We start from the raw sequence: 13938 nt of genomic DNA, 5'->3' as shown, positions 1-13938 counted from the left end.
TTTTTGAGACAGAGTCTTGCTCTGTCGCCCAGGCTGGAGTGCAGTGGCGCGATCTCAGCTCACTGCAAGCTCCACCTCCCAGGTTCACGCCATTCTCCTGCCTCACCCTCTCGAGTAGCTGGGACTATAGGAACCCACCACCACACCCGGATAATTTTTTTGTATTTTTAGTAGAGACGGGGTTTCACCGTGTTAGCCAGGATGGTCTCGATCTCCTGACCTCATGATCTGCCCACCTTGGCCTCCCTAAGGGCTGGGATTACAGGTGTGATCCACTGCGCCTGGCCCGGAGACCCTATCTCTTAAAAAAAAAAAAAAAAAAAAAGGGCCAGGCGCAGTGGCTCATGGCTGTAATCCCAGCACTTTGGGAGGCCAAGGCAAGCGGATCACAAGGTCAGGAGTTCGAGACCAGCCTGACCAACATGGTGAAACCCCGTCTCTACTAAAAATACAAAATTTAGCCAGGCATGGTGGCACACGCCTGTAATCACAGCTACTCAGGGGGCTGAGACAAGAGAATCACTTGAACCTGGGAGGCGGAGGTTGCAGTGAGTTGAGATCGTGCCACTGCACTCCAGCCTGGGCAACAGAGTGAGACTTTGTCTCAAAAAAAAGAAAGAAAGAAAGAAATTGAGGAAATTTTGGTTGGAAAAGAGATTTAGTGTGAACAAATTGCAGTCTTCAAGAGTATTCATTAAAAGAGGGATTACATTTATTCCATGTGGCCCAAAGGTAGAAGTAGGACCACTGGGTGGAAGCTCTCACAAAACATGTTCAATTATATGTAGGCCACTTAGTAGAGGTATTGTAGAGGGGATTAAAATGCCGGAATCCCTTCTAATCCTGAGGCACGGCTGGGCGCGGTGGCTCAAGCCTGTAATCCCAGCACTTTGGGAGGCCGAGACAGGCGGATCACGAGGTCAGGAGATCGAGACCATCCTGGCTAACATGGTGAAACCCCCGTCTCTACTAAAAAATACAAAAAACTAGTCGGGCGAGGTGGCAGGCGCCTGTAGTCCCAGCTACTCGGGAGGCTGAGGCAGGAGAATGGCATGAAGCTGGGAGGCGGAGCTTGCAGTGAGCTGAGATCCAGCCACTACTGCACTCCAGCCTGGGCGACAAAGCGAGACTCCGTCTCAAAAAAAAAAAAAAAAAAAAATCCTGAGGCACTATGATTCTCTGATTTTAGCCTTTATATAGTCCAGATCCCTAGAGAATCCCTTAGTTTGGAAGACCAGAGGAAATACTCGAAGAAGCAGAGTTAAAGGGAGATAGTTCCCATGGAATAAGGGGCTTGGGGGAAAAAGAAAAATGCAAAGATCAAATTTTACTTTAGAATTAGAATTCTAGGTTATTGGTCACTATTTTTTTTTTTTTTGAAACGGAGTCTCGCTCTGTCGCCCAGGCTGGAGTGCAGTGGTGCGATCTCGGCTTACTGCAAGCTCTGCCTCCTGGGTTCACACCATTCTCCTGCCTCAGACTCCCAAGTAGCTGGGACTACAGGCGCCCGCCACCACGCCCAGCTAATTTTTTGTATTTTCAGTAGAGACGGGGTTTCACTGTGTTAGCCAGGATGGTCTCAATCTCCTGACCTCGTGATCCGCCCGCCTCGGCCTCCCAAAGTGTTGGAATTACAGGTGTGAGCCACCGCTCCTGGCGATCACTATTTTTAAAATCAAGTCTGTGTTCCTGATTTTCTGGAATCATAAAAGATTCCAATATCTCTATCCCAAAACATATATATAAACACATTAACCTCACAATTGCATGGTATAGTGAGTCATGGGATCCTATCAGAATATAGAATAGCTGGAACTGCTTCTATTTTTCCCTATATTTAAGAAGAAGTTCCCTGGGAGCTCTTTCCTTCTAAGAGGGCATAACAGGTAAATCTAGATAGTTATATATGACTTTTCCATCCAGTTTAAGTGGTAAGAAAGCAAGATAGTGTCTTTATCACTGGAGTTATTTCCAAGTTCCATAGATTTCTATGAGTTTCTTTTAATGCTGTCTCCCTCAAACTAACAGAAAGTGGGCTGCACAAGGCATGGTGGTTCATACCTGTGATCCCAGTGCTTAGGGAGGCCACAACGGGAGGATTGCTGGAACTCAGGAGTTCGACATCAGCCTTGGGCAGCGTGGTGAGACTTATCTCTACAAAAATTTAAAAACCAGCTGAGTGTGGTAGCACACGCCTATGATCCCGGCTACTTGGGAGGCTGAGCCTAGGAGGTCAAGGCTGCAGTTAGCCATGATTGAACCACTGCACTTCAGCCTGGGCAGTGGAACAACACCCTGTCTTTATTTTATTTTATTTTATTATTTTATTTTTTTTATTTTTTTATTTTTTGAAACAGGGTCTCCCTCTGTTACCCCAGCTGGAGTGCAGTGGCGCAATCTCGGCTCTGCAACTTCCACCTCACAGGTTCAAGCGATTCTCCTGCCTCAGCCTCCCGAGTACCTGGGATTACAGATGCATGCCACTACGCCTGGCTAATTTTTTTGTATTTTTAGTAGAGTCGGGGTTTTGCCATGTTGCCCAGGCTGGTCTCCAACTCCTGAGCTCAAGCAATCTGTCCACCTCAGCCTCCTAAAGTGCTGGGATTACAGGCATGAGCCACCGCGCCTGGCCCAGACCGTGTCTTTAAATAAATTAATACAGCGGGGAAATTCAGTAGCATATATTTGTAGTTCTACTTTTTCTTTCTTTTTTTCTTCTTTTTGAGATGGAGTCTCCCTCTGTCATCTAGGTGGAGTGCAGTGTCGCGATCGTGATGGCTCACTGCAACCTCTGCCTCCTGAGTTCAAGTGATTATCCTGCCTCAGCCTCCCGAGTAGCTGGGACTACAGGTCCGTGCCACCATACCTGGCTAATTTTTGTATTTTTAGTAGAGACAGGGTTTCACCATGTTGGCCTGGCTGGTCTTGAACTCTTGACCTCATGGTCCACCCACCTCAGCCTCCCAAAGTGCTGGGATTACAAGCATGAGCCACTGCACTTGGCCTCTTTTTTATTTTTATTTTTATTTTTTTTTTGAGACAGAGCCTCACTCTGTTGCCCAGGTTAGAGTGCAGTGGTGCTTGCAACCTCAAACTCCCAGGCTCCAGTGATCCTCCCACCTCAGTCCCTGGAGTAACAGACTACAGGCACCGCCACACCCAGCTAATTTTTGTATTTATTTTTAGAGACAAGGTTTTGCGTTGTTTCCCACACTGGTCTTGAACTCCAGGGCTCAAGAGATCCACCAGTCTCAGCTTCCCAAGGTGCTGAGATCACAAGCGTGAGCCACCATACCTGGTCTTGTAGTTCTACTTTCAAATGGCAGAAGTAGCCACAGTCTTCTCATCATTCTTTTTCATTCATTCATTGACAGGATCTTGCTCCGTCTCCTAGGCTAGAGTGCAGTGGTAGAATCATGGCTTACTGCAGCCTCCACCTCTTGAGCTTAAGCAGTTCTCCCACCTCAGCCTCCCAAGTAGGTGGGACTACAGGCACATACCAGCATGCCTGAATAATTTATTTTCATAGAAACAGGGTCTCACTATGTTGCCCAGGCTGGTCTCAAACTCCTGGGCTCAAGCTATCCTCCCACCTCGAATTCCCAAAGTGCTGAGATTACAGGCGTGAGCCACCACACCTGTCAAGAGGGTTTTGCTATGTTGCCCAGGCTAGTCTAGAATTTCTGGCCTCAGGTGATCCTCCCACCTTGACCTCCCAAAGTGTTGAGATTACAGGCATGAGCCACCATGCTTGGCCTATGAGGGATTTTATACCCAATTTATTATAGGCAAATTCAAGAAAATTAGCATCCCATAAAAAGCTTCAAGTCTTTTTCATTGCCATTTTAGCTCAGTTGACACTTCTGGGAGACTAGTTCATAGTTAGTCAGCCCTTTCCTCACTGGGCATTCCTTGGTGTTTCCTCCTGCCTGTACAGGAGTGGTCTTTACTTCCCCTTAATGAGAAGTACAGGCTTAGTGGAAGAGTCTCCAGAAGCAGAACCTTCCTGAACCACAGCTTTGCTAGGAGATGCCCTAGAGGATTTCAAATCTATCGTATTTACTTAGAGCCTTCTCCTTCCCACTAATCTCTGACTTAAGAGATCTCAGAATTAGCTAAATTGGACCTGACATCTTAACAATGTAGAAAAAATGAGGCAGAAATGAAGCCACCTTTGCTGTTACTCACCCTCCTCAGATTGGGGAAAAAGAACCACTACTACCTTCTCTAATGTAGTAGATACCACATTATCTTTAATTTACTCAGCTAGCTATCAAGAAGGTTTCTGAGGATTAAGGTAGCAAGGGAAGATCTTGAAACAAGCAGTTGCTTCACCAAGAAGCCTGGGATATGGGATAGATAGAACAAAGGATCCACTTTGTTATGAAACAACTGCAGTGCCAACACTCCTGTCTTGGTACAGTGTCAAGGCCATTATCTCAGATGGTTTATTGTTCCCTACAAGGCCATTTACAGCTCCACAGTTCTGTAAGGTGATTGCATCACTGCCAGGAAAGTGCTCTCTTTCCTTTCTGGTTTTCTCCAGTCTTGCTCCTAAGACTCATTTATTTCACCATTCAGATGATCAGCCTTTCTTTTCTTTGTTACCCCAAAACCCTTATCTACCTGATACATCCAGTAGCAGATTTTGGGATGAGATCACCATCAAGCATGGTGAGTTCCCCAGAAAATACCTTTCCTATCTGATTTGCAGTACTTGAATAGCCAGTTTGTCTGTCTTTGCCTTTGGTAATTGGGTAATCTAGTCATCGTTGTTGGCAGAGAAAGTGTTCACAGCTCTCCAGTGGCCAGCAGATTCAGGAATCATTTTGATTTCCTGAAAAATATTATAATATTTGCATGGATTTAAATGACATCTTTTTTTTCAGGTCTTTATAAATATTTGCTTACCATTGGTGAAGTAGGTATTATCTTCATCTTATAGTTGGGGAAACAGAAGCCCTGAGAATTACCAACAAAATGATTTGGCCAGAATTGTACATAAAATATAAGGGGCCCACATTTCTTGGCCAGGCGTGGTAGCTTACGCCTGTAATCCCAGCTACTCGGGAGGCTGAGGTGGGAGAATCGCTTGAACTCGGGAGGTGGAGGTTGCAGTGAGCTAAGATCATGCCATTGCACTCTAGCCTGGGCAACAAGATCGAAACTACAGGCCAGGCATGGCGGCTCACGCCTGTAATCCCAGCACTTTGGGAGGCCGAGGCAGGCGGATCACCTGAGGTTGGGAGTTCGAGACCAGCCTGACCATCATGGAAAAACCCCGCCTCTACTAAAAATACAAAACTAGCCAGGCGTGGTGGCGTGTGGCTGTAATCCCAGCTGCTGGGGAGGCTGAGGCAGGAGAATCGCTTGAACCCAGGAGGCGGAGGTTGTGGTGAGCTGAGATCGTGCCATTGCACTCCAGCCTGGACAACAAGAGCGAAACTCCATCTCAAAAAAAAAAAAAAAGATGGAAACAACGCCTCAAAAAACAAAACAAAACAAACATAAAGGGCCCACATTTCTTTGACATGCAGTTCAGTGCTTTGAACAAGAGCTGAACTTCTTAGAAGCATATTCCCTTATCTTGGAAATGGGAAGATACAGATTCAACCTGAAAGTAATCATAGGGTTAAACTCTGTTCATTTTTCTTTCACAACAGGCTGCTGCTGGGCCCCTTGACATGTCTCTACCTTCCACACCAGACATCAAAATCAAAGAAGAAGAGCCCGTGGAGGTAGACTCATCCCCACCTGATAGCCCTTCCTCTAGTCCCTGTTCCCCACCACTGAAGGAGAAGGTAAATTCTCTACCAAGGGTCATCTCAAATGTAAATTGATAAAGCTTTGATTCATTAATTATATAAATAGTGTGTCCTAACTACTCAGGAGACCAAGATGGTAGAATCACTTGAGCTCAGAAATTCAAGACCAGCCAGGGCAACATGGATAAAGAAACCCCATCTCCACTTAAAATCCATAAATTACCTGGGCGTGGTGGAGCATTCCTGTAGTTCCAGCTACTCGAGAGGATGAGGTGGGAGGATCACTTAAGCCCTGGAAGTCGAGGCTACAGTGAGCTGTGATTGCTCCACTGCACCCCAGCCTGGGCAACAGAGTGAGACTGTCTCAAGAAAAAAAAAAGTATGTGTTATAGGAGGACTGATTGTATTTAAAGGAATGTTATTTAGAAGATTTCTATAAATTATACGTATTCTCTTTCCCAGCAATTCCATTTATAAGTCTATATAGAAGAGAAATTAGTGCATATGCCTACCAAAAGAAGTATGTTAGAATGTTCCTAACAATTGTATTCTTTTTTATTTATTTTATTTATTTTATTTTATTTTTATTTTTTTGAGACAGAGTCTTGCTCTGTCGCCCAGGTTGGAGTGCAATGGCCTGATCTTGGCTCACTGCAACCTCTGCCTCCTGGGTTTGAGCGATTCCCCTGCCTTAGCCTCCCAAGTAGCTGAGACTACAGGTGCATGCCACCACACCCAGCTAATTTTGTACTTTTAGTAGAGATGGGGTTTCACCACGTTTGTCTTAAACTCCTGACCTTAGGTGATCTGCCCACCTCGGCCTCCCAAAGTGCTGGGGTTATAGGAGTGAGCTACCGCGTCCCAGCCAGCAGTTGTATTCTTAATAGCCAAAAATCAGCTGGGCACGGTGGCTCATGCCTGTAATCCCAGCACTTTGGGAGGCTGAGGCGGTGGAATCATTTGAGGCCAGGAGTTCGAGACCAGCCTGGCTAACATGGTGAAACCCCGTCTTTACCAAAAATACAAATATTAGCTAGGTGTGGTGGCGCGTGCCTGTAATCCGAGCTACTCGGGAGGCTGAGATAGGAGAATTGCTTGAACCCAGGAGGCTGAGGTTTCAGTGAGCCAAGATTGCACCAGTGCACTCCAGCCTGAGTGACAGAGCGAGAGTCTGTCTCAAAAAAAAAAAAAAAAGTAAACTGTAAACTGATAATTACACAGCAATGTGAGTGAATCCCACAAACATATCCAACAACAACAAAAAAGTCATACACAAAAGTACATACTGTGTAATTCAAGAAGAGGCAAAACTGTTTGACGATGATAGAACTCAGGATAGAGTTTACCTCCTGTGAAGAAATGGTGTGGATCGGAAAGGGACATAGAACTTTATGGGGTGCTGGAAATGGTCTGTATCCTGATTTTACATCTGTAATAAGTCATCTTGTTTTTTTTTTTCTTTTGAGACATAGTCTCGCTCTAATGCCCAGGCTGGAATGCAGTGGTGCAATCTCAGCTCACTGCAATGTCTGCCTCCCAGGCTCAAGCAGTTCTCTTGCTTCAGCCTCCCAAAGTGCTGGGATTACAGATGTGAGCACCGCACCCAGCCTAAAAGTCATTTTGTTGTTATGACTTTAATGCACATCACTGTATGTTATACTTCAATTAATAAGTGAGAAAGAAAAATTCACATAGGCCGGGCACAGTGGCTCAAGCCTGTAATCCCAGCACTTTGGGAGGCCGAGACGGGCGAATCACGAGGTCAGGAGATCAAGACCATCCTGGCTAACACAGTGAAACCCTGTCTCTACTAAAAAATACAAAAAACTAGCCGGGCGAGGTGGCAGGCGCCTGTAGTCCCAGCTACTCGGGAGGCTGAGGCAGGAGAATGGCGTGAACCTGGGAGGCGGAGCTTGCAGTGAGCTGAGATCCGGCCACTGCACTCCAGCCTGGGTGGCAGAGTGAGACTCCGTCTCAAAAAAAAAAAAAGAAAAATTCACATAAGTCATAAATTGGACATCAAACAGTTTAGAAAAAACTGTAATCCTAGAGGGAAGTGATTTAAAGAAAGTATCTACTAGGAGTCCTACTATTCTTTTTAAAGGAAGTACTTTCATGAAGTACTATTTCTAATACATTTATTGAAATATAGTACATGTACAGAAAAGTATATAAATTGTAATTATATAACTTACTGAATTTTCACGAAGTCAATAGCCTGTATAACCAGCACCTAGATCAAAAATATTTTATTAGAACCTCAGAAACCCCCTCATGCTTCCTCCTCCTTTCAATCTCTACTGCTCTGCTAGTGGTTATTAATTTTAACATCCACTATGGATAGAGCGTCTGTACCTCGTGTTACTTCCCTCCAAATTTGGCTTGATAACTTCACAAATCTGTCTTCTCATAAACATTACAACCATCCCATATCCTCCCCTTTTCTTTTTATTTTATTTTTTTTTTTTGAGACGGAGTCTCTCTCTGTCGCCAGGCTGGAGTGCAATGGCACCATCTCAGCTCACTGCAACCACCTCCACCTCTCTCCTCCCTTTTTCATCAGCAACAAAGTCCTAGAGACTGTCTGGAGATGCTCTCAAGGCCATTATGACCACTGGCAGTCTGAGATCTTAAGAAATTAACAGTGAGGCCGGGCGCGGTGGCTCACGCCTGTAATCCCAACACTTTGGTAGGCCGAGGCAGGAGGATCACGAGGCCAGGAGTTCAAGACCAGCCTGGCCAAGATGGCGAAACCCCATCTCTACTGAAACTACAAAAATTAGCTGGGCGTAGTGGTGGGTGCTTATAATCCCAGCTACTCGGGAGGCTGAGGCAGGAGAATCACTTGAACCAGGGAAGCAGAGGTTGCAGTGAGCCAAGATCGTGCCACTGCACTCCAGCCTGGGCGACAGAGCGAGACTCTTATCTAAAAAAAAAAAAAAAAAAAGTTAAAGAAGTTAACAATGAGAGCAGTTTGTTTTATTACAGTATGATCATTATCCAAACTTCTATAGCCCTTTTTTAAGAGGTATATTGGAGATATTGGCTTGCCTTGTCACCAGTATACCTGCCTTTTCCCATTGAAGTTCAGAGGACACTTGGCATCGAGTTTGGAATGAGAGTATCTAGATTGTGAAAAATTGTAACAGTCTCTAGAATTTATATGGTACTACAGTGCTGCTTCAAAGATTTCAAGTGATATTCCAGCTGTCATCTTATTTATGTAGCCATTGTCTCTGAAGGGGGAGATGGCCAAGAGATCTTAATACACCATTCCTCCTGAATGGATGAGTGAGTTATGGGTCCCTGATCCTGATGGAATCAGGTCATGATTTAATGAGTGGCTCTAATGCTCTTTCCAATAAATTTGTACTAGATGTTACCATCTATATATTTCCCTATAAGCACACCTTAAAGCATTTTGTGATCTGTTGGTTTCTTCTCCCCAGGAGGTTGCCCCAAAGCCTGTTCTGATCTCTACCCCCACACCCACCATTGTACGTCCTGGCTCCCTGCCTCTCCACTTGGGCTATGATCCACTTCATCCAACCCTTCCCTCCCCAACCTCTGTCATCACACAGGCTCCACCATCCAACAGGCAAATGGGGTAAGTACAGAGAGCAGGGAGAAATAGTGAAGGCTGCATTTCTTTCCATTACATGAAACTATTTGATAAAACTGAGACAGTTTTTCAGTACTCAAGGAAAATAAGTCACTGAGATTATCTCTCAAAATAAAATTTTCCCCCATAAACAGAATCTTCTTTACCTTTTTAATAGACAAGTAAAATATGTATTTGGGGGTAATACTTTCTTAATTTAAGGGTAATACTTCTTTAATCTTAAAAGAGGAGCTCTTAAAACATTAGAAGTTCATTATGATGTGGAAACCACACCCTATAGAAGTCTGTTGGGGTACTGCTGAATGAAACACTGAAACCTATTAAGTCTCCTCAGTTCCAGTTAGGGTTCTTGGTCTTTGCCATCTCTAATTTTATTTGTCTGTTTGTTTTCACTCCTGGCACGGTACCCATGGTTAAGAGGCTGTTGTCAGGATTCAGATTCTTAGAGCTTATTGTTCTCTGGACCCACTAGGAAAAATAAAAAGAGACAGCTTCTTTTTGAGGCAGGGTAGAGCAAGTCATGGAAAGGAACAAGAGAAACATTCAGATTTGGCCATCATGTGACCTAATTCAGTTTTGCAAAATGACGACTTTGATCCAACTCCCCCTTTCCCAAGGCTAGCCAGTGGTAGGGATGTTTAATTGTTCTAAACCCTTTAATAGGATTAGCTTTCTACTATTTGAGTTTGCTTAATTTGCAAAGTATAAAGATGTTGCCAGTTTTCTCCATCTGTAAGGTAAGTTGAATAGGATTCCCTGCCTTCCCACATGAGGGTGTCAAGATTTTTACCATGCTGCCTTATACCTTCGCTAACTAGAGAAGACTGGAAAGTCTTCTGTAATTATAGGAGGTAGATCCATGGACAAAAGGTCTGTGTTTGAGCATTTCACTTCATGTCTCCTCTAGGTCTCCCACTGGCTCCCTCCCTCTTGTCATGCATCTTGCTAATGGACAGACTATGCCTGTGCTGCCAGGGCCTCCAGTACAGATGCCGTCTGTTATATCGGTGAGCTCTGTAGTTGGGGCAGCCAACCCAACCCTACCAACATGGTAATCCTTCCCTTCCACCTGAATGGTCATAAAACACACATGAGCCCCAGGGAAATGTGGGCTCTGATCTATATTAGTTGAGCATGGCAGCATGCCTAAACTCTTCACTAACCTCTGCCAATCCAGCACTATGGAACACTAGATAAAGACTCATCTGGACAATTGGCTCCTAGTCTAGGAATTGATCTTGCCAGCCCACTGATTAGTTGCTTTCACTTGGCACGTAGCACCTCCCAAATTGCCCAACATTTTCCTCAAGATAACAGCCCCAACCCTTCCCACAGAAATTGTCCCAACACTGAAGGATTAAATTCCCTACTCTGTGGTGCTCCATGGAGAAAGTATTTCCCAGGCTGTCCCTGCATGCCCTATGGGCACATTGCACACAACAGGCCCTGATGTGCCAATCTCAAAAGCACTTCATTTTAGGGAAACTGTTGCCCCACCAATAGTATTATGTTCCCTTCTGTTTTTTTTTTTTTTTCCCTTTCTCTCGATCCAGCTGGCCAGACCTGTGTCCGTGGTGCCCAACATTCCTGGTATCCCTGGCCCACCAGTTAACAGCAGTGGCTCCATTTCTCCCTCTGGCCACCCTATACCATCAGAAGCCAAGATGGTGAGTACATCTCAGCCTGGGGCAATGTTGGCCTTTCTGAAAGAAGTGGGTGATATCAGCCTAGGTCTTTCAAGTGAGCCAAGCAGAGGAACCTTCTGGGACTTGCAAAGCTAAGGACTCCCTGCTGTGGGGTCTGGAAAAGAAAAGACTCTGATTCATAGCTCCCATCTCCTCTCCTCACCTTTAGAGCCTGATACATAGACCATGGCAGTGAAAAGAGGCAGCACAGACTGTTTGGAATGGAACACTTGCCGTTTTAGTTTTAGGGGTGACAGATGGAGGGTGGGTGAGTGGGCAGGGGAGCTGGCCAAGAGGTGAATAGCTGCGTAACCAGCATTTGGCCAGGCTCCAGAGGAGAGCTTTCATCTGGACACTATTGTTTTAACAACCCCTAGCCCCCAACTGTGCCCAGGATGATAGCCAGGGAACAGAGTAGGCATGTTAGGGATCCAGGTGCACATTTTCTCTGCCTGTCATTTTCTTTTAATTCCTCTGTTAAGAGAGAACTAGAGTGGAAATTTTAGCTATCTATAAGGTCAGTAATAAAATCTAAGGCCACTCTTCTCATCCTTGGTAGAATCTCATCCTTAACAAGCGCTTTTTCTTATCTTTGCCCACAGAGACTGAAAGCCACCCTAACTCACCAAGTCTCCTCAATCAATGGTGGTTGTGGAATGGTGGTGGGTACTGCCAGCACCATGGTGACAGCCCGCCCAGAGCAGAGCCAGATCCTCATCCAGCACCCTGATGCCCCATCCCCTGCCCAACCACAGGTCAGTGTCTCTTACTCTTTATGTCATATCTTTATGACATATCTTTATGTCATATCTATTTTTCAGGGAGCAGAAGATTAGAGAAGAATGGACTTCAGCTTTCTGGGTTTCTTCCTGCTTACTTTGGTTCTTTTTTTTTTGAGACGGCGTCTCGCTCTGTCGCCCAGGCTGGAGTGCAGTGGCAGGATCTCAAGTCACTGCAAGCTCCGCCTCCCGGTTTACGCCATTCTCCTGCCTCAGCCTCCGGAGTAGCTGGGACTGCAGGCGCCCGCCACCTCACCCGGCTAGTTTTTTTTTTGTATTTTTAGTAGAGATGGGGTTTCACCGTGTTAGCCAGGATGGTCTGGAACTCCTGACCTCGTGATCCGCCCGTCTCGGCCTCCCAAAGTGCTGGGATTACAGGCTTGAGCCACTGCGCCCGGCCTACTTTGGTTCTTGATGGCAGTTTGACTACAACAAAACGTACCATTCTTTTTATTATTTATTTATTTTTATTTTGACTGAGACCATCATTTAATAGCAAACACACACCGTTCTTTATTCACCCTTGTGTTAGACTTTCATACAAATAGACTGAGTAATGCAGAACTGTTGCTGCAGCAGCCTCGCCTTTTTTTTTTTTTTTTTTTGAGATGAAGACTGGCTCTGTCGCACAGGCTGGAGTGCAGTGGCACGATCTCAGCTCACTGCAAGCTCCACCTCCCAGATTCACGCCATTCCCCTGCCTCTGCCTCCCGAGTAGCAGGGACTACAGGTGCCCGCCATGACGTCTGGCTAATTCTTTTTTCTATTTTTAGTAGAGACGGAGTTTCACCGTGTTAGCCAGGATGGTCTCGATCTCCTGACTTCGTGATCCGCTCGCCTTGGCCTCCCAAAGTGCTGGGATTTCAGGCGTGAGCCACTGCGCCCAGCCACTTTTTGGTTTTTTTTTGTTTTTTTTTTTTTTGAGACAGGGTTTTGCTCTTGTTGCCTAGGCTGGAGTGCAGTGGCACAATCTCAGTTCACTGCAACCTCTGGCTCCCAGGTTCAAGCGATTCTCCTGCCTCAGCCTCTGAGTAGCCGGGATTACAAGCACCCACCACCATGCCCGGCTAATTTTTTGTATTTTTAGTAGAGTCAGAGTTTCACCATGTTGGCCAGGCCGATCTCGAACTCTTGACCTGAAGTGATCCACCTGCCTCAGCCTCCCAGAGTGCTGGGATTCCAGGCGTGAGCCACTATGCCCAGCCCCATTTTTTCCATATGTGAGTCATGGTTTAGTGTATCTGCAGAATCCTCTAAAATATGACACAGCCTTACTTCAAGCCACACACTAAACAAAAGAGGCTCCCCTAGTCTCTTTCCCATCTATTAAGTCTTAAAAAGTAGTAACTTACCTGATAAGATTTTACAACAAAAACCATAACAATTTATTAATGAAATGTGATGTTATAGTACTAAGATACCTCAATAAAAAATAGGCCGGGTAAAGTGGCTCACACCTGTAATCCCAGCACTTTGGGAGGCTGAGGCAGGTGGATCTCCTGAGGTCAGGAGATCGAGACCAGCCTGGCCAACATGGCAAAACCCCGTCTCTACTAGATATACAAAAAATTAGCTGGGCATGGTGATACACGCCTGTAGTCCCAGCTACTCAGGTGGCTGAGGCAGGAGAATCGCTTGAACCTGGGAGGTGGAGGTTGCAGTGAGCTGAGATCGTACCACTACGCTCCAGCCTGGGCGATAGAGTGAGACTTTGTCTGGAAAGAAACAAACTAACGACAACAACAACAACAAAAAAAACGAGACACACACCAAAAAACACCTCATTACCAATTAAATCCCTTTTTATCACAGAGAAACTAAAATCCTAAAAAAGGCAGAGGGCGTCCCATTTAGTTACCCATTTCTCTTCTCAAGGAGGTCTCAGTTTTAACAAGATTCTTTGGAAACTGAATAGTCCTCAGTTTTCATATCATCTGCACTGGACAGGTGACAGCACCTGAGATTGGTTTCTAGAATTATACCCTTTGCCTGGCCCCTCTTTTCCTGATGTCACCACCTGCTTCATCAGTTACTGCCACATGTCCAAACATTTCATGGCCATATGCTACAGTAAAGCTTGGCCAACA

The 13938-nt window shown here is 45.4% G+C and overlaps 1 protein-coding gene across 6 annotated transcripts in view; it reads left to right on the top strand.

The window, feature by feature from the left end:
* Positions 1–13938, top strand: part of LOC111541925 (cyclic AMP-dependent transcription factor ATF-7) — a 134580-nt gene that overhangs the window by 97359 nt on the left and 23283 nt on the right. For all 6 annotated transcript variants that reach the window (XR_002731401.2, XM_023210930.1, XM_031936310.1 and 3 more), the window contains 5 exons: positions 5664–5801; positions 9215–9372; positions 10295–10394; positions 10941–11054; positions 11675–11827. Coding sequence is in view for 5 of the 6 variants with exons in the window: in XM_023210930.1 (XP_023066698.1) it covers positions 5664–5801; positions 9215–9372; positions 10295–10394; positions 10941–11054; positions 11675–11827 (663 nt within the window). In the remaining variant the exon portion in view is untranslated. The remainder of the gene's footprint in view (positions 1–5663; positions 5802–9214; positions 9373–10294; positions 10395–10940; positions 11055–11674; positions 11828–13938) is intronic.

The sequence above is a fragment of the Piliocolobus tephrosceles genome, chromosome 10 (assembly GCF_002776525.5).
Source record: "Piliocolobus tephrosceles isolate RC106 chromosome 10, ASM277652v3, whole genome shotgun sequence".
Lineage (NCBI taxonomy): Eukaryota > Metazoa > Chordata > Mammalia > Primates > Cercopithecidae > Piliocolobus > Piliocolobus tephrosceles.
The sequence above is the reverse complement of the archived record's forward strand: the minus strand, read 5'-3'. Positions and strand labels throughout refer to the sequence as shown.